At 36.8% G+C, this 24,608-nt stretch overlaps 1 protein-coding gene across 1 annotated transcript in view; it reads left to right on the plus strand.

Annotated features, from left to right (window-relative positions):
- The window catches only part of Karybeta3 (karyopherin beta 3), a 328,330-nt gene that overhangs the window by 204,519 nt on the left and 99,203 nt on the right, over positions 1–24,608 (plus strand). The window contains exons 15-16 of the mRNA XM_090369326.1: positions 8,966–9,083; positions 17,421–17,504. Coding sequence (XP_090225452.1) covers positions 8,966–9,083; positions 17,421–17,504 — 202 coding nt within the window. The remainder of the gene's footprint in view (positions 1–8,965; positions 9,084–17,420; positions 17,505–24,608) is intronic.

Here is a 24,608-nt window from a genome sequence, read left to right on the forward strand (position 1 = left end):
GTCCCCCATGTGGAGTTTTCTTCCCATTTGCTCCAATCAATTAGAGGCAAATTAAAATCACCCATAGTAGGACATTGATGCTTACTTGCCCATTTCATTTGCATGTAGAGACTCTCATCATAATTTTCACAATCACCTTACCTGTAGATTACTCCCTCCCTAGCATGCGAAATGTCCGAATCCGCAAAAACTTTTGCAGTGCTCGGGCTGTTTTTGATAAGAAGCATGACCCCATCAGTCCTTCTATCTGCCCTATCCTTCCTAAATACATTATACATACTCTACTGAAAGTCGTCATTCCCTATCTCTGGGTGGCACCACGTTTTCGTAAGCCCTATCATGTCAGCATTACTTGTCCTAACCAGCAGTTCGAATTCACTCATTTTATTGGCAACACTTCTGACATTACTGTATAAACAATTAAGACTTAGTGTTCTTGTATAGTTAACTACCCTGACACACCCTTAAAGTTATATAAGCTTGCTTCCCTGGCATTAACAACCCTCTCATTTGGAACGTTTCTGCCTTCAGAACATCTTGCTAATATGTTCTGTTACGGTAACAAACAACAATTCTTGAGTTATGTGCAAGCATTACTTTGACCAATATTATCAGATAAACACGAATCTATTATTACCCTTGTCCCCCCATACTAGCAGTTTCCCTGAACCTTTAAGGTATCCTCAATAATACTTGCAAAAACTCTTGCGCTACCTTTGTTTAAAGGCCCCAGGTGCCAAGCGATTCTGTGATCAAGTGATTTTGCTCTGAATTTGCACTCTTTCTGGAAGTAGAAATCGTTTCCTTATTTAAAGTATTTATTCACACACAATTAAATAACCGAAAGTAAAGAAATCAACTTTACTAGATTAAGAAGGAAAGCAACCTTCTGTTTTCCTTTTCTTTTCTTGTATATATCTTAATTACTAACCTTCTAGTGCGTGGTCACAGTGTGGCACTGCTCCTGCCTCCACATGGCAGGGCTGGCAACCTGAAGGGGGAAAGCTCTCCCTTCCAGGATGAAATAGTGACCTTACTCCAATACCCGGGAATTCTCTGGGTCAATAGAACTGATCCAAGATATGAGGAATCAAGTTCTTTTGGAGATACTCCTAAGGCAACCAGAAAAGGCAATAGAAATGACTCGATTTAATCTCAAAGAGATTAAAAACTGACGTTAAAGCTTTAATTTCTCCAACATAATATATTATTATACTTTCAAACACTGAGAAAGTGGTAGGCCAATTGTCACCCTTTCTCATACAAAAGACGCTTGAGAGTTATGTCGCCCCACCAGAAAACATTAAAAGATTAAAATCAGGTGATATTTTGGTATAAACAGCAATCCTAAACACTCCAAAAGATTATTAAAAATGACAACTGCAAATGCAGGAATACCAGTAACGGTATCCCCACACAATACATTAAATACCTCAAAAGATGTCGTTATGGAATGGGACCTTCTAAATGTGCCTGAAGAGGAAATTCAAATTGCACTTCAGGAACAAGGAGTCATCAGTGTTAAAAGAATTACAGTTAAAAAAGAAAGGATAATCACCCCCACCAGGAATCTGATACTCACTTTTAACACATTGAAGCCACTCAGATCCGTAAAAGCAGGAAACCTACATTACAATATAAGACCCTATATCCCAAATCCTCTCTGCTGTTTCAACTGTCAGAAATTTGGTCACTAGCAGACTGTATGTAAAGGAAAATTAGCCTGTGAAAACTGTGGTTCTCAAGAATATACCACTTCTATTTGCACAGCTGGAAACCATAAATGTGTAAATTGTAAAGGGAAACATACTGCATACTCAAGAGAGTGTGAAATTTGGAAGAAAGAAAAAAGAATACAAAAATACAAAGCAGAAAATGGAGTTTCATATCAAGAAGCTAAAAAGGTGATTGCAATAAACATGGCGAATAAACCTTCTTATGCACAGGTTACCACAATCAAAAAGACTCCAGAAGTGAAACTGCCTAATTCAAAATGTGGTACACAAACAGATGTTACAATTCCCCCAGGAGAATCCATCTCAGAATGGGTTCGTGAGTTTTACAAACCATCTCCATCACAAAAACAAGAAAAAGTGATCGACACACCTTTATTTTTCTCACCAGGTAATGCAGAAAGTGTAATAAGAAAAATAAAGAAAGAAAGGATAGGTAGTACAGGAAAAAAGATAGCAGAACAAATGGACATAGAGGTAAGAAACTACAGAGAAGAACCAGTTCCCAAAATTTTTGCTGAAGAGGAAATGGATACTGGTAGACTATAATTTTCAAAGAAAGAGAAAACCAAGGCAGACTAAGCAAAAACAGCCCCAAGGAAACAATCTTAGGGACCATCCAACCCCCAAATGACATATAAGATTATCCAGTGGAACTGTTGAGGTTTCGCTCAAATATTAATGATGTTATAGACCTCATTACCCAGTACCATCCACTAAGCATCTGCATCTGCCTACAAGAAACCTATTTAAAACCACAGGACAACAGTATAATGAAAAATTATACCACCTATAGAAAGGATGCATAACAGATGGAACAACGCAAGGAGGAGTCACAGTATTAGTCAACAGACATGTAACTTCCCAAAAGATATCATTGAACACACCATTAGAAGCAATAGCAACCCATCTACCAATAGGCTTCAATATTACCATAGTCTCAATATATCTACCCCCTAATCAAGAATTCCGATTGAAAGATTTCGAAGAGCTGAACGCTCAACTACCACCTTCGTTCTGCATTTTAGGTCACCTAAATGGACATCACCCACTATGGGACGATCCCAAAATAGACCAGAAGGGTAAGCAAATTGAAAAATTAGTAGTTGAGAACAATCTAATTATTTTGAATGACGGCGCACACACATTTCAGCCTTCCATCAAAAAACAGTTCTGCAATAGACTTATCAGTCTGTTCCCCAATGCTGTTCCCGATGACTCCATTGAGCAGCAACCACTACCCCATATTTTTGAAAATCATGAAGAAAATGCCATGCCAAGCCAGTAGGCACCCCAGATGGAAAATATATGATGCAGATTGGGAAACAATCAGGACACTAGCCAAGTTAGACTGCAACATTATTAAACAAGAATCAATACAAGTATCAGTGGCTTATATTACAGATAATATTCTTCAAGCTGCGGAAAACACAATACGTAAAACATCTAACGTTAGAATATATCCAAAACCATGGTAGAACAAAGAGTGCCAGGAAGTTCAAAGAGAGAAATAGAGCCTGGAACCTCTCTCACAAAAATCCAACAACAGACAATCTGATACAATTCAAGAGAGCCAGAGCTAAGGTCAGCTAAAGTGCAAAAAATCAGCAAAAAGCAACTTGGATGAAATTTGCATCCACTATAACCATTTCCACATCAGCCCCACTTATCTGGAAAAAGATCAGAAAGATGACAAACAATTCTCAAATAAACCCCTCTACATTGCTAAATTGGAAAGGACAGTTGGTTACAAATACCTTAGATATTGTTAATGTGCTTGGTGAAAATTTTTCCAATACATCTGCTAATTGTGCATACTTGACCACTTTAAAAACATACAAGAATATGGCTCAAAAAATAAAACTAAACTTTTCCAGCAATCAATGCAAACAATACAACTTACCGCTCACAGTAGCAGAACTAAAAAAGATGCTGGTACAGGCCAAACACAGTGCAGTCGGTCCTGATGAAATACATTAGCAATGATACAACAATTAGATGAAAAATCCCAATTAGTCCTGTTAGATCTATTCAACAAGATATACCTTGAAAATTCTTTTGCAGACAAATGGCACCATGCAATAGTACTAGTGTTCCCAAAACAGGGACAATACCTATCAGACCCACAGAACTATCGTCCCGTAACTTTGACTAGCTGCTTAGGCAAGATCTTAAATGATCAAAAGTAGGCTAACATGGTATCTTTAAAATAATGATCTTCTCAACCCCGTACAATATGGCTTTTGAAAAAATTGCTGTACCTTAGATGTACTTATACAACTGGAAAATCAAGTAAGAAACACTTTTCTCAGAAAACAACATCAAGTCATGGTTAATTTTGATATCAAAAAGGCTTATGATACCACGTGGCACTATGGTATACTTAGAAGATTACATCAACTTGGCCTTAGAGGACACCTGCCCCTCTACATATACAATTTCCTTAAGAATCGGACGTTCCAAGTTTGACTGAAAAATACACTTTCCAAAACATGCTGTCAGGAAGAAGGGGTCTCTCAAGGATCTGTACTAAGTGCCAAACTTTTTGCAGTCTACTTTAGCACAATAATAGAATAGATCCCAAACAACATCTTTACAACTGTTTATGCTGATGATTTCAGCATTTCTTATCAAGTGCAGCATATGAAGACTACAGAACAACAATTACAAGTAGCCATAAACAGAGTCATAAAATGGACAGAAAGAAATGGATATAGAATTTTGGGACAAAAGACCAAATATATACATTTCTACAGAAAAAGGAATCTCCATCCTGATCCATCCTGAACTCAGGCTGAAAGAACAGATCATCCCAGTTAAAAATAGTGTCCATTTCTCAGGACTTATTTTTGACAAAAAATTTATTTTTCTAGAGCAAATCAGTCACACAAGAGTCCACTGTCTGAAGAAAATGAATATCTTAAAGATCTTACTGCTATATCCTGGGGAGAAGACAGAACAATACTACTATGTTTACATTGCCTACTCATTTGGTCTAAACTAGACTATGGTGCTTCAGTCTAAGACTCGGCAAGACCTAGTGCACTGAGATGGCTCGACCTGGTACATCACTGCGCACTCCGATTAGCCCTTGGAGTTTCCTGTACCTCGCCTGTATGCTGAGGCCCCAAGAACCTCCTTTGCAAATTAGAAGACAAAATCAATTACTTTCTTATGCAGCTAAAATAAAATTCTTACCAGGTCACACCCTACAGAAAACTCTTTTTACATCTGAATGGGAACAACAATATCAACAACAACAAAGAATCAATAAACCTGCAAGTGTGAGATTAAAAAACCTCGGTAGAGAGCTTAACCTGGATAATATAAAGCCACTGACAAAGCAATCATGGATAATCAGACAGCCTTCATGCAACTTCTCCTTCCACTTTTGGAGCAAACAGACCTTCCTCTCATATAAACTATAAACAGCTGCATGCTGCTTATAAGGCACAATTTTCAGATTATTGCTTTTTATATACAGATGGATCCAAACCTGAATCTCATGCCTGTTTCTCATTCAGAGTTCCTAGATTTGCTTATTCCAGAATCAGATTTCTATTTTTTAAAACTGTTCATAAATTGCTTTATGGAATACTGAATTTTGCTGCAATATCTTTCTCTTCAAACCATATATCATCTTTGTCTAAAACTTATCATTGAGACTCAAGCATTTTTTAATGGTATGTTGATGTATTTACTTCTCCAGATCAACTAGGAACTGATTACAATGTTAAATTAACACAAGAGATTTAACAAAGATTGGACAGCACTCCCTGGCAACTTTGTCATATAGTACCCACTTCTAAACAGTTAATGTAGTGAAGAAAACTTTCCCACAACTTATGTTGGTTAGCAGCTGTCTATCAAACTCCACATGCTCAGGCGTTGTACAGGAAATGACTTGGAGACATTTACACTGCTAATTTCAACTGCACAGCATAGATCACAACTGCCTGCACCAGTTATTCTTAATCAGGGTGCTGCAAGATTTTTTTTTTTTTTTGCTTCAGAATTAAAAACAAACCCATTAAATTTAATGACTCACTCTGTAGGATTGCCTCAATGTTACCTTTTTAACTACAATACATATAGCACAAGGGTACCCAAAATGACAAACGGCTGAGAAACATTGACAAATTGTACTGTATCAAACTAAGCCACTAAATTCTTATTAGGCTACATCAGTATATTTTGAAAGTCATGTTTTTGATGCCATTCTCCATTGGCATCTCATGCTAGTAAAGTGCAGTGTCCAAAAAGTACCAGTGGAAATGCTGATGTCATAACCTTAATGGTACAACACTACTTTTTTTCATATTCAGTCATATTTAGCATACTGCTAAGATAATAAGTAAAATAAGTAAGCTTTCAACAAGCAAGGCCCTGCCTGAAAACTTTATTATGGAGAAGTGTTATTTAATTTATATGGAGGTAAAATTACATTTAATTTTTTTGAAAACCGTGGTTCATCAGAAAATTTTACGATAGAAAGAATTTCATTACAGGAAAGTTTTTAGAGGAGTTTGGCTCTGTGTTTGTGTTTAACATATAGTACAGTAGTCTAAATACTCTGTTACAGAAAGTTGATTAATTTTTTGTTAAAATCAGTGGTCAATTAAAAGATGAACTTCAGATTATCATGCTGTCAGATCAGAGTATTCTCTTTCCATTATTATTTAAACCTTTATTCTGAAGGTATTAAGAAATATGCCTTGGAAAGAAGGAATTGTGTATAATAGTATAATATTGAATATTCTTTTATATGCAGATAATGCAGCCATGCTTGAAAATACTAAAGAGGATTTACAAAAATTGATCTGTGATCATAATATTAAAAGTAATGAGATGAGATATAAAGATATAAAATTAATACATTTAAAACCAAATTTGTATTTGCAAGAAAAGACATTAACTTCTGGAATAAATGTAACAACCAGTGGAAACAGCATTAAAAATGTAGAAATTCATCTGTATTGTCTAAGAACTCATCACTGATATGAATAAAATGAGAAAAATATAGAGAAAAACTGAGGTTGCATGAGCCACCTTTATTAAAATAAAAGTATACTATGACTTTGCTTGCAGCTGAAGTTTAAACTTATTTCTTCAACTGCAAAATGCAGTAAATAGAGCTGATGATCTTTTTACTGCATTTTGTGTAAAGTGGATGGATTTTTACCTTAAAGTGTAAAATCATTAAAGCTGAGATTGTAGAAAGAATTGGATGTAAACAAAGAATTAACTATAAAAAATAGTGCTTACATTCTGTTGCCACTTTATTAGGTACACCTCCTTTAGCCTTCAAAACAGCCTGAATTCTCTACGTATGGATTGAACAAGATGCTGAAAACGTTGTGGAGGAATGGAGTACTATGCAGACATGAGTGTATCACGCAGTTTCTTGAGATTCGACGGAGCTGTAGGTCACGAGCGAACAGCCCTTTCCAGCTCATCCCAAAGCTGTTCAATAGGATTGAGATCTGTGGATTGAATGGGCCACTGCAGCAAAGAAAAGAAGTCATCATCATGTTCCTGGAACCATTCCGTAGTGATTCGGGTACTGTGCACCGGCGCATTATCCTGCTGGAAGTAACCATCTGACTGAGGATAAACTGGCAAACATGAACGGATGCACTTTGTCAGCAACGATGTTTAGGTACGATGTGGCATCCAGAAGTGAATCTATGGGTATCAATGGACCCAGTGTGTGCTAAGAAAACATTCCCCACACCATAACACTGCCCCCACAACCTTGCACAGCAGTCGTCAGACATGACACCAATTGTTTTCGCCAATTTCTGAGCCTACCATCAACATGATGCGCCAGGAACTTCGACTTGTCAGACCAAGCAACTGTTTTCCAATCCTTGATAGTCCAGTGCTGGTGTTGCTGTGCTCACAGGAGGCATGCTCTCTTGTTCTTTATTGATAACAAAGGCCGTCGGCTGTTGTAGCCCATTCGTGACAAAGTGTGACTAGTGGTCCGCTGTAATATTTTTTTCTGCACGCCAAGGTTGTATTCTGACGTGATGTGCGACATTGTGGCCTGTCTGTTTGCTTGCACAATTCTAGCCATCCTCCTCTGACCTCTCTCATCAACAAGCGATTTTCTTCCACAGAAGTGCCATTGAGAGGATGTTTTCTCTTCATTGCAACATCGATACACCCTTGAAACTGTGATGCGTGAAAAGTTCAGGAGAACTGCCGTTTCAGAGATGCTTTGTCCAGCATGTCTCGCACCTACTACCATGCCACGTTCGAAGTCCGTTAGATCACTCCTTTTCTCCGTTCTTGTTACAGTTTGTACTCTTAACTGATACTAGAAAGGTTGTTCTGCTGCATTTATATCCTCAACTGTGGTCACATGACTTGCAACGTTGTGGGACAAACCATTTGTGTGTACAGCAAGGGTGTACCTAATAAAGTGGCAGCACAGTGTATATAGAGGTTCAGTGGTCAGGTATCAAAATATTCTCAGAAAATTTAGGCTTCTCATAAACCTAAAAATTGTCATATATTGGACAGATTCAACAGCACAAGAAACAATGTTCCACAAGTAGTTTTGCTGAGGAAATACAAAGGAAAGTGAAAGGAAGAAGATACACATGGTTAGATGATATACATGACCAGATGGGGAGTGCTGCTACTACTACTACTACCATTTAGCATATGATAGATGATAATTTGCCTATTGCTCACCTTCAATATAGAGACAGTGCATGATGCTAGGATGTCTTTAATTATAATTACAGTTCAGCATTACTGTATCTCGAACTGGAAACTGGGTGACAGTTATATGTAAATTGTTATTGGCTTCTAAAGGGTGCAATTTGTTGCTTAGTTTGATATTTAATAAAGTGATTTGGTAATACATGGCTTCATATTACTGATCAGTGAACAGCCACTTTAATAACATAAAGTAAATGAATGTATACAGTATGTTCATTCCATTTTGTTCAATTTTTTTATTATTCAAGTCGCTATTAGTCCTTCACCACTTTTAAAAAAGACTCTACTGCATTAACATAAGTGATTTTTTTTGCACTACTTGTGCATTAATATTAATGAATAGATTGTTTTTACTTTTATTGCCAGACTAATAGGTTTTATTATGTGGAATTATGGGGTCATCTGTCAGTTTTATTTTTTTTGTTGAGTTATATAAATGATTATATTAAGAGTCACGTTGATCACACATTTAAATTTTTTTTTTGTTTTTCCCATTATAGATTTATACCATGTCTCAAGTACATTATTCAAAATGCTACCAGTCCAGAACTTCGGATTTTAAGAGGCAAAACAATTGAATGTGTAAGCCTTATAGGCTTAGCTGTAGGAAGAGAAAAGGTTAAGTAAATATTAATATATTTAATATAAAGAATTGTAAACTATAGACTGTCCTCTGTGGCAGCTTAGTCGCCATTATAGTCCCCACCTGCACTCGTTTGGAGAGGTCTAGGTTAAATTCTTGTCTGTGACTGGAGGAATTCTTCAGGGCTGTAGTCAGCTGATCTCAGGCAGAGGAAGCAGTTGGTTTTCTTCACATGAGTTATTCTGGTAGGATCAGCCACCCAATATGGGAAGGGGGAGAATGCAGGAGATGACCATTAGCATTAGAAGAGGCATATGATGCAAGAAAGCAAGCTTATATAGTGTCAGCCAAAAAAAAAAAAAAAAAAACCTTCCCATTTCACCCATCCATTCACACCAAAAGTTTGTCTAGTTCAGCCTTGAATTTATTTAAGCTGTCAGCTTACACAGTGACAGGTGGAAGTTTGTTCCAGCAATCAACCAACTACTGACTACTAGAGGCAAATTTCTGCATATCTGTTCTAAAGCTGTCTTTCCTCAATTTGAATTTATGTCCTCTCAGGCAATTAATCTGGCAAGAGGAAGAATCCCGTCAGATCCCATCACAGGTGCCTAGTTTCCAGACACTGCAAATTGTAGACCTTACACCTTTCTTTGTAAGAGCAACCCTTTGTTCCATTCACCAATCTCATTGCCCTTCTCTTCACTTTTTCCAGCAACTCTACATCCTTCTGAAATGAGGCCTCGAGACCTGTATGCAGTGTTCAAGGTGTGGCCTGGTAATTGCCTTATTCAAGGGGATAATCACCTGCTTATCTCTGCTACCAAAATTTCTATATATCACTGACAAGACCCCATGAGCTACTCTTGCATCATGTCTGTACTTCTCAGAAAACTTCATATCTGACTGCACAATTCCACCCAGGTCTTTTTTATTCTCCACTATCATAAGGGTAGTACCACACAGTTGTGTTTCTCTTGGGTTACTGCTACCCATAAGTATTTTGCATTTGTCAACATTAAACCTCAGTTGCCACCTCTCAGCCCATCTATCGAACTTTTCTAGATCCTGTTGCAGTAGCGTATCATTTGCAAACTTGGAAATTAAGCTTGATAAACCTTCATCAATATCATTAATAAATACAGAAAACAACAATGTGCCCAACACGGACTCCTGGGGAACTCCTCTAATACCATTAGTCCATGAAGAGCAATGTCCATTGATTATTACTCTGTCTTCTCCCACTCGACCATCCTTTTATCCATTCTAGTAATTTGCCCTTAACACCACTGCTCCAGCTTGTACAGTAGTCTTTCATGTGCAACAGTATCAAACGCTTTCCTAAAATCCAAGTATACAGTATCAAAATTATTTTTTTCATCCAGTTCCTTTCTGACCACATCATAGTATCCAATCAAATTGGTCAGACAAGACTTCCCCTTAACAAACTCATGTTATAATTCAGACACAGCCTTGTCTAGGTGATCCTGCAGTGCTTCTTTAATCAGTGACTCCATTATTTTCCCCAGAACAGAAGTTAAAATAACAGGTCTGTAATTACTTGTGTCTCTCTTTGATCCCCCTTTGTGAATTTGGTATACACTTGCACATCTCCAGTCAGTGGGGATCTCCCTTGACTCCAAGGATATCCTCATAATCATGACTAAGGGCCTGCTTACTTCCTTTGCTCCCTCTTTTAATATAACTGGATAGATCCCGTCCACCCCATGTGCCTTCCTTATGTTTAACTTCAGCATTTACACCGCCACTTTGCTCTCAGTTATTATAAAATCATTTTACTCCCTGTTAGAGTTTGATAAGCTTCTGGCCTCCACTTCCCTACCGAATTCCTCATATATGAATGTAGATGCAAAATACTCATTCAGTTTGTTAGCTACTTGAGCAGAATTATCAACAATCAAACCATTGATATCAAGTTGACCAATCTGATTCATCCCTTTTTTTCTAGACTTGATATAAATAAAGAGGTCTTCACTGTTTTTCTTTGCATCCTTTGCCAAAATTTCTCGTAATCTGCTTTGCTTGCATAACCTCCTTTGTGACTCGATTACAGACTATCTTATATCTACCATAGGCATCTGTGTCTCCTGTAATTTATATGCATCTCGTGCATTTTTATTTTATGCCACAAGTCTCATTAATTCATCTGACATCCATTTGGGCCTAAAAGCTGAACAGTATTTCTTAGTTGGTATGAAAAGCGTAGTAACTTCCAAGATTAATTCCTTGAATGCTTCCCATTTAAGGCGCCCCCGTAGCCAGGTGGGAAGGAGCAGCAGTGTGTAGCACATGCTTCTTGATTAGACCGGGGTTAGAGCCCATCACCACCAAATACGGCGGATGCGGAAAGGTCAGGGAATGACCACCGCATATTCCGGAGCAATATGGTCTTAGTTGCTAATGCTCCTAAAAACCAAACAACAACAACAGCTTCCCATTTAGAAATTGCTGTTGGTAACATCATTAGTCCCACTGTATAGAATTTAAAAGCTGTCTGAGACCATTGTAGTCACCTTTATGAAAGCAAAAACTACTCCCTCTGGTTTCCTCTTGAATATGCTGCTGTAGACAACTATCATCCAATAAATCGACAAAAGTCTTGCTGCTGTGTGAGTGACCAACTCACAAGTTCCAGTCTATATCTGGGAAGTTAAAATCCCCCATTATAAGACAATCTGATTTACTCCCCCCCCCCAACTGTTTGTTGTACTCATCAGAGTCATTAGGCCTTCAACACACTCCTATTCTCAATTTTGCTTTCCCAGTTTTTATGTCACACCAAACTGACTCAACACTGCACTGTCACCCGTATCAACTGGATGCACTTCCTTCGGTGTTATGTTTCTTAACTAACAAACAGCATGACCCCTCCACCCTTTCCATTCTTTCTGTACAGATTGTACTCTCCAAATTCCAATTCTGCATTCCCTATCTCTGTGTTACACTATGTCTCTGACATCCCAACATTATCTGCCTTTGGTGTCTTCACCAGCGCCTCAAATTCATTAAATTTATTTATATTTTTAGTTCAAATTCATCAAATTTATACTATACTTCTAGCATTGATATACATGGAAGTAAACATGCACCTATTCTTACTCTTAGTTACCCTAACACAACCCATATATTTCCTTGTTCCATGATTGACTCCCAGCAGTCCTTGAAATCATCAGCACCTCACTTTCCAGGCTGCTGTTCATTCCAATAGAAGCAGTGCAAGAATCACTTTCACCTCTTCCTGTGGCTACTGTTAATCTATTAGTCTGTGGATCCCCCAAGCTAGCGATTTTCTGAAATGCCTAATGTTCCTCAATAGCATCAGCAAATATTCTTGCACTCTTTCTATTTAAGTGTATTCCATCCCTGTAGAAATAATGTCTCCTGTTAACAAGCACATACCACGCTGAGAAAAATTCTACCCCACGAGACTTGTACAATCTGTCCAGGGCCGAATTGATTGACAAGGCTCTCATCATATACTCCCTCCTATCATGTCTTGGCAGAATTGCATACACTTTCAAATTTAACTCTAATTTGTGACTTTTTTCAACATTGACCTGTACTTGTTAAGCAAGTCCACAGATCTCCTACTCTTAATGTCATTAGTGCCAACGTCACCCTTTGTGGCCCTAAAAAATGATATCTGCTCTACAGCATCATCAGCTTTTGCCCCTGGCATGCATACCCTATGGAAGGAAGAAAGATGAATTGCTAAACACAGCTGCAGTTGTGTGGTAATTATGTTCTGTTATTAGTGCAAACCATTTATACCAACATTATAGTTCTTATTGCATAGTTTGCCACAAACTTTATATATATTTTATTTCTGTCAAGTTATTTCCTTTACCTTTAGAGGAACAGAAATTTTTTAGCTGTTTCTAAAGTTTGTGCAATTTCCAGTATTTTAACTAAATTAATTTAAACTTATATTTAACTGTGCCACTTATTTTTCATTTCAAGAAAAAAGCGAAAAAAAAATATAAATATTATTAACTATTAGTGACATTAACTGTAGTTTATCAAAACTATAGTTAATGTAGTTTTTTGTACTTTTTTTCTATAATGCTGCTGTACTATATTTCATATTATAGCCATGCATATCCTGCCTTAAACTGGGTTTTCCCCTTCGCTTAGACCCATTGGTTGTCTATTTATATATCTATTTCTTTAAAAAATATAAACCTCATCTGTCAAACTGTCTATTTTTGTTCATTTGGAAATAATCACACAATACTCTTACTATTTTTCATTGAGTCTGTATATTTTTGGAAATATACAGGATATTTTCAGAAAGATGTTACAGCTTCAATTTACTGAAATAAATGGTATTTATCAATATATTTGATGTTTCTGAACTCGTGGTCCAGCCTTGGAGGAATGTGACATGAGAAGCAGTACTAAGCAGTATGCATTCTTAGTGAGCTGATATTATCAGCTGCTAATGTTATTCAAATTCAGTGCAAGAAATCTCCAAGCCGACAAATAAGCCAGTTAACAAGTTTGAAGTGCCCCCCCCCCCCATACATTTTTTGGGTCTTAAAAAAAGTGGGGTAAAAATTGCACTGTCACTGTTCGACAGTATCAAGAGTTTATTGGGTATACGCCATTTCTGGAATAACATCTCATCACGGACAGCACTGTGGGGGGGAGAAAGGTGGTGGTGGATGAACATGGCCATCGACATCTGTCTTCTCACATTGTTTCAGCTAGCTTATTCAAGTATTTAATGCATTCAAGAAAATACATTATTTGCAGTTAGACATAACACTTCTTTATTAATAAAAATATTTTGATTCTATAAGCAAATATAATATCTTCTCCTTATTTTGATTTATCTCACTTAATAAAAATATAATATAGAAAATAATAAATATACACCGAAAGGACAGAATTCTTTGGATACCTGGGCAATGTGACGCTGTCATCCGTCTCACCCCCTAGTGGGCAAACCCACCGCTAGCAGGCATATAAGTATACTGCATTCACATAGATGGTAATTCGATGTCATTGTGGGTAAACATCATGAGTTAACATCCTTTGAAATAGGGATGATAGTGGGTACCCAATGCATGGGTCACCCTATCATGGAGGTGGTACAAAAATTGCAGTCACTGTTCAACAGTATCAAGAATGTATTGGGAATATACCATTTCTGGAATAACATCTCATCATGGACAGCGCTGTGGGCGGAGAAAGGCGGTGGTGGTGGATGAACGTGGCCACTGACATCCATCTTCTCGCATTGTTTCAGCCAACTGGAGAGTGATAGTGGCACAAATCACTTCAGACTTCAACGAGGAAAGTGCCAGGAACGTCTCCACCAAGACCATCAGGCAATCATTAGCCACAGTAGGTTATGGGAGCCGCCGACCCACCAGAGTTCCATTGCTAACACCACGACACAGGATTCTACGCCTCAACTGGACAAAATAACATCAGCACTGGACCTTGGATGATTGGTGACAGGTCTCCTAGTCTGATGAGTTCTGTTTCCAGTTATTTCGAGCGGACGGGAGGGTGCATATCTGGTGGAAAGTGCACAAAGCTATGCACCGTTATGTCAACAAGGAACTGTTCGGGCAGGTGGACGGTCAGTGATGATCTGGGGCACGTTCAACTGGCACACGTTGGGACGTCTGATACATCTAGAAGCATCTCTGAACAATCCAGGTTGTGTGTCGATCCTTGCAGACCATCTGCATCCCTTCATGGTCATCATGCACCCACAGAGCCATGGTGACTAGAACATAGTTAGAAGAGCAATCTGCAAATATTACTACCATGGAATGGCCTCCCCATTCACCGGACATGAATTCTGTGCAGCACTTTTGGGATGCTGTGGGAAGGTCCATTCAAATTTTGGATCCTCCACCCAGGAATGCGACAGAATTATGGACAGTGGTGCAGCAAGCATGGATGGAAATACCTCTGGAACACTTTCGTGAACTAGTGGACTCAATGCCTTGCTATGTGACTGACCTTATCCTGGGGAAAAGGTGGGCCTCCCCATTACTAGGTAGGTATCCCATGATTTCTGTCCACTGTGTATGTGTATATGTGACATTATGTTACATCATATTAAATATGTGTACATAATTATATATACTTTGTCTGTTACCCTTGAATTTCAAAGAGATTTATATATAATTTTTACCTCCCTATAACAAAATGCTATCTCATAAAGACAGGTTTTGGCTGGAGCATTTAATGCTTTCTGATTATTGCAGCAGTCTGTAAAGTATAATTGAAAGAAGTACTGCTACCTCATTGTTCACTGAGGCTCAGGCTGCACCACTATTTCAACTGGCACATGTTGGGGTCTACTTTGTTGGCATGTGTCTCCATTTTAGCTAGGCATTGGGAATATGGCCTCTGAAAGTAGCTTAATGAGTATTCAGTAGCTTAGTGATACAGCACAATTTCAGTCACTGTCTCTCAACCTTTCGCTATTCGGACCACCCTGGTACTGTATATACTGTTAAACCTGTAACATTGTGACGCCCTAAAGAGTGATTATCTTAATGGATTTGTTTTTAAGGCGTAGACTTAACATAAAGTGTATGTCATAATTATTGTTAAAATGTACTTTTTTGCAGTCTATGCCATCAAATGCAAGAAACACCTTAAAGTAATAATATTTATTGTCTGTAGTCGATATTTGGTGAATAGGTTTGGATTCATTATGTGGCTTCACAGAGTTGGTACATCATTTGCAGACATGTTATGACATTTTTCATCATTCATTAACCATATTTTTGGTAGAATTGGAATAAACTACCAGACAGTAAACTGGTGCCTATTCGTTTTTTGCATAGTAAAAAATAAGTGACCATTTGTTAGAACAAAAAATTAACATCAAATTTTGCTAGAAGTTGGGACTTACCTGCAGTGGAAATAGTTCATTATATTTAGAGTAGTGAGTGGTCAAAATAACTTTATCTAGCATTTGTAAATGTTTTTTCATAAAGGTGAAAGCTGCCATTGCTATTTATTTTCTAAGTCAAATAGACATGCAAAGTAAAAATAATATCCTGCTGAAATTCAAAATAGGTATTGAATTTACTTTTAAAATTTTGAAAGTAAATTCAATTTAGGAAATAAGTATCCATCACTATATACATGTACCCTTAAAGCTGAAGCAGCCTTCATTTTCATATACATATACAGTGGCCTTTTCAGAGTTGAATTTAATTAAAAGTAATAATTAAATCACATTTTTGAAAGTGACTGTATCACAATTTCAGTTTCTGAAACTGAAAAAAAATTGTTATAAACTTCCTTTTTTTTAAATTAATTAATATATATATATTTTTTTATCTCTATAGAAAATCATTTGCTGTCCTTTAATAGAAACATATTTTGCTCATTTATCCTAAATGACCAGTGGTCTAGAACCAGTCTTTGAATTGTTACAAAGAGATGAGTAATTTTGGTTTCTTGAATGATTATTATATTAACTTTATTTACACAGTAGGAAAAATGTTTAAAGTTAGCTAAAGAAATATAAAGCGCCTCATTCCCTGAAAGTTGAGAATGCATGCATGGTAAAATTAAAACAGAATTGGTTTTTTTCTTTGATATTAGTGAAATGTTTTGTTCAAAATTTATTAAGTGTTTGATCTTCATGATCAGACAGACTTATTTGGAAATTTTGAAATAGTTAATAGTTTTTGTGACACAGAAGAAGATATCTTTGACAAACTTAATGGATTCTTTAATGGTAACCTACAACTTACAATGAATCAGTTTTTAGCAAGAAAGGTCATTCACAACGATGATCCATCTTATTCACCAGATTTTTTTCTCCAACTTCCTGCTCTTTGTTGAAAAAAATTCAGTGGAAGGGAAACAGTATTTAGTGTGGATAACAATAAAGAAAATATCATGTGTGTAACGAAGGGTATCTGAAAAGGGGCCGACCGGGCTAGCCGAGTGGGTAAAGTACCTGCCCGGCAACCCAAAGGTCGCGGGTTCGATTCCCGCCTCGGGCTTGGATCAATGTACTGCAAAAACCTTGGGAGGTGCAATATGGCCACAGAAGCCGATGCGCCAACAACTACCAAATCAAAAATCAAGTATCTGAAAAGGAATTTTAAAATGCCGAAAATTTCAACAGGAGTATCATTATTAGTTAAAGCTTTCTCCTTCAAAGTAATCCCCTTATATAAAGTGGATTTCTTTGAATTCGGTGGAACAGGTGAATTAGCTATATACTTCACCAGTAACCATTTTATTTATCATTTGTTTCTACACTCCCCCCCCCCACCCTCATCTTTGGTAAAATATATTTAAAAGAATTTATATGTAGTGGCTGCATACTAAGTTTATTTATTTATTTTTATTAATTGCAGTTTTTGCCTGATGCCAATGATGTAATGGACCTGTTATTAAAATCTCAAACTGATGGTGCTGTAATTGCAGATGATGATCCACAGGTATAAATGGCATTTATAAAACTTCATGTTTTATGCATCAGATATTATTTTTAGGTTTTTACTTGTCTTTTAATCAGTTGTTGAATAATGTGTATATATCATTGAAAGGAAATTTATGATGCTACTATATATATTTGGCCTTGTGCATATTGAGTATTCCATAATTTAAATTTTTAATAGAGAATTGTACTTTAATGTTTTGTGATATCTGACTGATATCACAAAACATTGTACTTTAGTTCTAAGAAAATGTCAAAATATCAAATTGTGTTTGAAAATACACACATCTAACTGGAATTAGTCTCTTTTTGGCAATGGGGAAAGTGTTAGTGAAATAAATTTTTTCAATGTGTTTTATTTTGATTTTTAATCAAATTTAAAAAAAAAAATCAACTTCCTTGCATCATTTAGTCAATTATTATACTAATACGGCATATTCTAAGTGACTGTTCCCTGAAGTTGTCATTCTCTCTAGAAAATTTTCCTCTAAAAAGGAATGACTATGAAATATTTAGATTAATTTCGGTAGTCAAGTGAAAGAACACTACATAGGTCATCATGTTTCAGTTTCCCTCTGCAGCTGTCTTCCCAAACACCATGATATCTGAACAGATCTTCCATGAATGCAATGTATTCACTGCATAGCTGCACTCGGTTGAGCTAGCCTTGGATCACATAGAAACCATCCACCACAAAAAATTTGTTATATATACCGATTCTTTCACCTCATTGCAGACCTTAGTCCTCCTCCAGTCTTGCTGGATCCCTGGCCAAATTTGGATCTTAGGAAATGATTTGAAGACTGCAGCCAAATCAGTGATCCTTTTTAATTCTCTCCTGTTAGTTCCCTATACAGACTACACACAATTAATATGAAAGAAATTGGCCTCCCAGTGGCACTCGTGGCACAGGCAGGCTGCAAACAAGTTATACCAGATTAAGCTTATTCTACAGTTCTATTCGGCAGTCTAGTCTACAGTTCTCTTAGCAGTGCAGATGGGCTGGAAGAGTAGCTCATGGTGTATTGTCAATGATATACAGGAATTTTTCTAGCAGGGATAAGGAGGTGATTATTCCCTTGTATAAGGCAATGGTCAGGCCACACCTTGAGTACTGTATACAGGACCTGAGGTCTCATTTCAAGAAGAATGTAGAGCTGCTGGAACGAGTACAGAGAAGGGCAACAAGATTGATGAATGGAACAGAAGGTTGCTCTTATGAAGAAAGGCTTAAGTTTTGCAAATTACAGTGTCTGGAGACTAGGCACTGGTGAGGTGATCTGATAGAGGTGTATGAAGCCTTGAATGGTTTGAGCATGCTCAATGCCAATGGGATTCTTCCTGTTGCTCAGAATAATCACCTGAGAGGGCATAAATTCAGATTGAGGAAAGACAGATGTAGAATAGATGTTCAGAAATTTGCCTTTAGCCAGCGGGTAGTTGGTTGGTGGAACAGACTTACATTCCTCGTTGTGGAAGTTGATAGTTTAAATAAATTTAAGGCTCAGCTGGATAGGTATTTCAAATGAACTGAGGGGTGAAATGGAAGTGTGTTTTGTTTTTTTTTTTGGCTGATGCTGCATAAGCTTGCTTTCTTGCATCATATGCCTCTACTAATGCTAATGTTAACGTTAGCCCACATAGAGCTGTGTCCATTTATTACTGCTTTCTGCAATAAATGGTCTGCTCTACGTGGAGTAATGTTATTAGTGGGTCCCCCAGGGTTTGGTGTTGGGCCCATTGTTGTTTGTGTAAATCGAAACAGATGTTTTTTGTTCCTTTGAATTTGAAGCGGTCCTGGTTTTGCTACCCGCGTTAGATGAAACTTGAAGTCATCTGAGTCCCATCACTTGTGAATATCTTGTCTACTTGAAAAGGTTGCCGACACTAACTAAAGTTAAATATTGTTATAAAACAATTGAAAGGGCTGTAATTAAAATCCATTCCTGTATAATAAATAATATTATTATACAGTATACGTTAACCCTAACTTATTGGATTTTATCCACTTCTTCAAGAACTGCATGCCGTATAGAGAAGGGCTGCAGGAATTGACATAGGAATAATCAAAAACTCAGTAATGAACATACAGGATTTCACTGTAAACTCTTACCACTTATCTGAAAAAATTGCAAGACTTGAAAAGCTTGCAGAACTGAAAATAAAACTAAGAATAGGAATGAGAATCAAAAAAGTGTAAGGATTTATGAAGTGAATTGTGTTTTTTTCCAGTGCTAAGAGAACTTAGCACTGGAAAAAAAAAATGTACAGCCCAAGAGCTGTACCTTTTTTTTTTTTTTTGTCATTGTATGTATATGCACTTACAGTGAATGTTCTTCAGAAGTAAAATACAACTACATTGGAGGATTAAAAAAAAAAAAACTTCAGGAAAAAACGCAAAGTTTGTACAGTCTTTATCACAAGACATTTTGCTTTTAATAATATACTGCATAGAAATTCAGTAATTTCTCACACAACAATGAAAGTTACTAAAGTTATTTTATTTATTTATTTTTTTTGCTGCATATTGAAATAATCACCATGTTGTTTATTATAATTGTATATACCTGCTAAAGAGAACATATTCTATTCATATCTTGAGATCTTATTTGCTGGTTAAGGCTTGCAATCTATACAGAGAAAGAGACCCCATTAGTTTCCTGTAGTCTTTTCTTTTAATGTTATTGCTTATTCACTAACAGCATAACTTAATATGAACTGCTCTTGCCATTTACAGCTATGTAAGCTGGTTTTACAGCACCTCTATGAACTGGTGACTTTAGAACAGCTGATAGTGAAAGAGAAATAGAAAATGCTCATTGGGAGCACAACTGGTAAAATGTATGTTTGGATATAATTGCAAAATTCTACATTGGTTTTGTGAATTGGTTATGTTTTATTACATTGGTTATGTGAATTGGTTATGTATCTATGTCTTTTTTGTACTTAAAGTCACTGATTTATTAACTGAAATAAACTAATGAAACACACAGATTTGTGGAGCATTCAGCTTGTCCAGTTTAAACATGGGGCATGCGATAAAATATTTATCTTTTGTCTCTTAGTTCAGCACGTTAATAATTGGGAATGAGAGGAAAGTTCCCAGGGGGAAAATTGTTTTTCCCCTTTGGGAGGAGGAGGCAACTTGCTATCTTATTTTTGAAAAGGAATAAATCTTACATTGTTAATTCACGAAGCTGAATAAATCTGTCTGAAGAATTTGTAATTGATAAGATAATTGTAATTAAAAGTAATATTTGTTATATGCTTATTATATATCCCAATACAGCTATTTATTTCCTTTTTATAAAAAAGGGTACTCTTGATGTTTTATTTGTTGACTAGCCAACACACGAAAGATGATGTATTCTGATTTACACAGAGTAAATAGCCTTGGCATGGAAAAGGAAGTACAGCTTTTTTCCAGAGACATCTTTATTTGAATTTTTTTTTTTTTTTTTTTTTTACGTTTTACTTTAGTGTATAGTTACTTGCCGTCTTTTCTTTCAGTCAGCTTTCATGGTTACTCTCTTCCATAAATAGCATTTTTTTTTTTTATGTACACAAAATATAGATTTAATTCTATGTAACTAATGTAAGGTTTTATAACTAGTAAAACTGATCACTAGCTTACACAAATTCTGCATGACTTATTTAGCTTAATTGACAATAGAATTTCATGCCAAAAGAGAGAAATGTTGCCGCATAGATTGCTATTTAAGAATTAAACAGCAGCTGATATACAAAGTTAGAAGTATTCTCTTCTTAATTTTTATATAGTCAAGCATAATAAATGACATAGTATATACTTTAGTGTTACAGCTTGTCAGCTCACGTATGCCAAGGCCGACCGGGCTAGCCGAGTGGGTAAAGTACCTGCCCGGCAACCCAAAGGTCGCGGGTTCGATTCCCGCCTCGGGCTTGGATCAAAGTACTGCAAAAACCTTGGGAGGTGCAATATGGCCACAGAAGCCGATGCGCCAACAACTATAAAAAAAAAAAAAAAAAAACGTATGCCAAGTCATGACCTCTCTAATAATGGAAGAAGAAATGAAACACTTAATATAATTTCTCTGTGGTATTAATACAGGCTCTGACTAAAAATGTCTGTCTTGGTGTCATTTATCTTGTTTAGCTAGCTTATCTTTTATTAAACCCATTTAAATTGAAATATATGTTTTCCTTGAACTTCAAATTAATCAGGTTTTAATGTATGAATAAATGGTAAAAATAAAATTAGATTGCATAACATGGTAAAGAGGATGCAGTTAATACTGTTAGTTATCTTGGAATTCCTTTAAAAACAGAAGAGATAATTATTGTAAAAAACTGCTTTATAATGGTATGAGATATGTAATGCACATAACTATTTTTAATTTATTTATAAAAGCACTACAGGAATATCTGTTTTATTTGCTGTTATAAGTCTTTTACTTTCAGTTATGCCACCATTTGTCATGTTGTTATTTATTGTCCTTTCCTTTGTTCCTTTTTTAAGGAACAAATTAAGGGTGAATAACAGAATGCACTGCTCTACCATCAATATCTGGACACTTACATATCTATAAAGAACTTTTATTTATAGGAAAACTAATGCTATGCACAGAAACCTTTAGCCTTAATGACAACTGCTGGTCTCCATGGAAAACTCTTCTATGTAAATGTCCTCTAGGCTTTTGCAGCACTGGCAAAAAAAAAGCTAAATAAGAGAATAAAAATTATGCTCTTCCCTCCTCCCATAGGTAACTCTCCAGTACACCTTTGAATTTCTTCAAATTGTCAGCCTGTACTATCTGTAACATGTTCCAGTAATCAACAACTCACTAGCTGAAAGAAAACTTCTCATGGTATAGTCTAAGCCTCTTCCTCTGTAATGTGAATATGGCCCTTAGTTCTGGAATTCTTTATAACAGTGAGGATGCCATTTTCATTCATTTTACTAGCGCCCCCCCCCCCCTTCAGAGCCTTATAAGCCTCAATCAGGTGCCTGATTGAGGCTTATAAGGCTTATAAAGCTTACCTTGAGACTTATAAAGACTTACCTTTCCAAGCTTTGTAGCCCACATAAATTCTTTCCTTGTATGGTTCCCCTTTTGCTGATGCTTGTCTTTGGACTTTTCAAAAAGCTCAATGTCTTTAAGATGAAGTCTCCATATTTGGACACATTATTACAACTTTGTTCTAACATTTGTCTTATACAGTAGAGATTATATTCTTCTACAGGATATTTTTTGATAAATCATCAACAGGACACCATGGGCTCTCCTAGTTGTGTGTTTACACAGTTCAGGGAACAACTTTTCCAAAATACATCATTTGCAAATTCTGACATGTCCTCTATCCCTTCATCGATATTATAAAAATCAGAAACAACAAATCCTTGGCAACACCACTTCTGATATTTCACCTGTCTCCTTGAAGGCCTAGAAACAGATTTATAGTTGTGTCTGACATCTGGTGTTTGTTAGGACATGACTCAGAAGCCTGTGGCAGATATAAGCTAGTCTGTAATCAGGTCAGAAAGGAGGTTAGGCAGGCGAAGGCAGATTACGAGAAATCTTTGGCAAAAGATGCTAAGAAAAACAGCAAGGATTTCTTTACTTATATAAACTCTAAAAGGAAGGGGATGAATCTGATTAGTCCACTTGATATTGATGGTTCGACTGTTGATGATCCTGCTCAGATAGCAAACAAACTGAATGAGTATTTTGCATCTAAATTCACACATGAGGAGTTATTAAGGTTTGAAAATGGTAGAAGGTTATCAAATTGTAGCAGGGTGCTTAATGATTTTGTATTAACTGAGAACAAAGTGGAGGAGAAATTGTTGAAGTTAAACATAAGAAAGGCACCGGGGTGGATGGAATTTATCCAGTTATATTAAAGGAGGAGGCAAAGCAACTAAGCAAACCCTTAGTCATAAATATGAGAGCATCCTTGGACTGAGGGGAGGTCCCCACGGACTGGAGATGTGCAAGTGTATCCCCAATTCACAAAGGGGGATTGAAGGGTGACATGAGTAATTACAGACCAGTTAGTTTAACTTCTGTTCCAGGTAAAATAATGGAGTCACTGGTTAAAGATGCATTGCAGGATCATCTAGACAAGACTGCAGCAATAATTCAGACACAGCATGGGTTTGTTAAGGGAAAGTCTTGTCTGAAATATTTAATAGGATATTATGATGTGGTTACAAAGGAACTGGATGCAAAAAATAATTTTGATATCGTATATTTGGATTTCAGGAAAGCTTTTGACACCGTTGCGCATGGAAGACTATTGTACAAATTGGAGCAGAATGGTATTAAGGGTAAGTTGCTACAATGGATAAAAGGATGGTTGAGTGGGAGAAGACAGAGGGTGGTAATTAATGGATGCTGCTCTTCGTGGACTAATGTTATTAGTAGAGTCCCACAGGGTTTGGTGTTGGGTCCTCTGTTTTTTATATTTATCAATGATATTGATGAAGGTATATCAGGCTTAGTGTCGAAGTTTGCAGATGATACAAAGGTTGGCAGGGTTGTTAATGGCAGTGTGCTACTGCAACAGGATCTATATAATTTGGGCAGATGGGCTAAGAACTGGCAACTAAAGTTTAACCTTGACAAATGCAAAGTAGTACATATGGGTAGAGGTAACCCCAGAGAAACATACCAACTGTGTGGTACTACACTTAAGGTGGTAGAAAATGAAAAAGACCAGAGTAATTGTGCAGTCAGATATGAAGTTTTCTGAGCAATGCAGATAGGCTTCCAGGGCAGGTCATGGGGTTTTGTCAATGATATATAGGAATTTTGCTAGCAGGGAAAAGGAGGTGATTGTCCCTCTATATAAGCCAATGGTCAGGCCACGCCTTGAGTACTGCATACAGGTCTGGAGGCCTCATTTTTCGAAGGATGTAGATTTGCTTGAGCGTGTACAGAGCACGCTGAATTCTGATGGGATCCTTCCACTTTTTCAGATTACGAACCTAAGGGGGCATAAATTCAAATTAAGAAAAGACAGGTGTAGAATAGATGTGCGGGAATTTGCCTTTAGCCAGTGGGTGGGTAATTGCTGGAACAAACTTCCATCTGTCGTTGTGGAAGTTGATTGGTTAAATAAA

The sequence above is a fragment of the Mastigoproctus giganteus genome, chromosome 3 (genome assembly GCF_048544385.1).
Source record: "Mastigoproctus giganteus isolate SK-2022 chromosome 3, ASM4854438v1, whole genome shotgun sequence".
Classification (NCBI taxonomy): Eukaryota; Metazoa; Arthropoda; class Arachnida; order Uropygi; family Thelyphonidae; genus Mastigoproctus; species Mastigoproctus giganteus.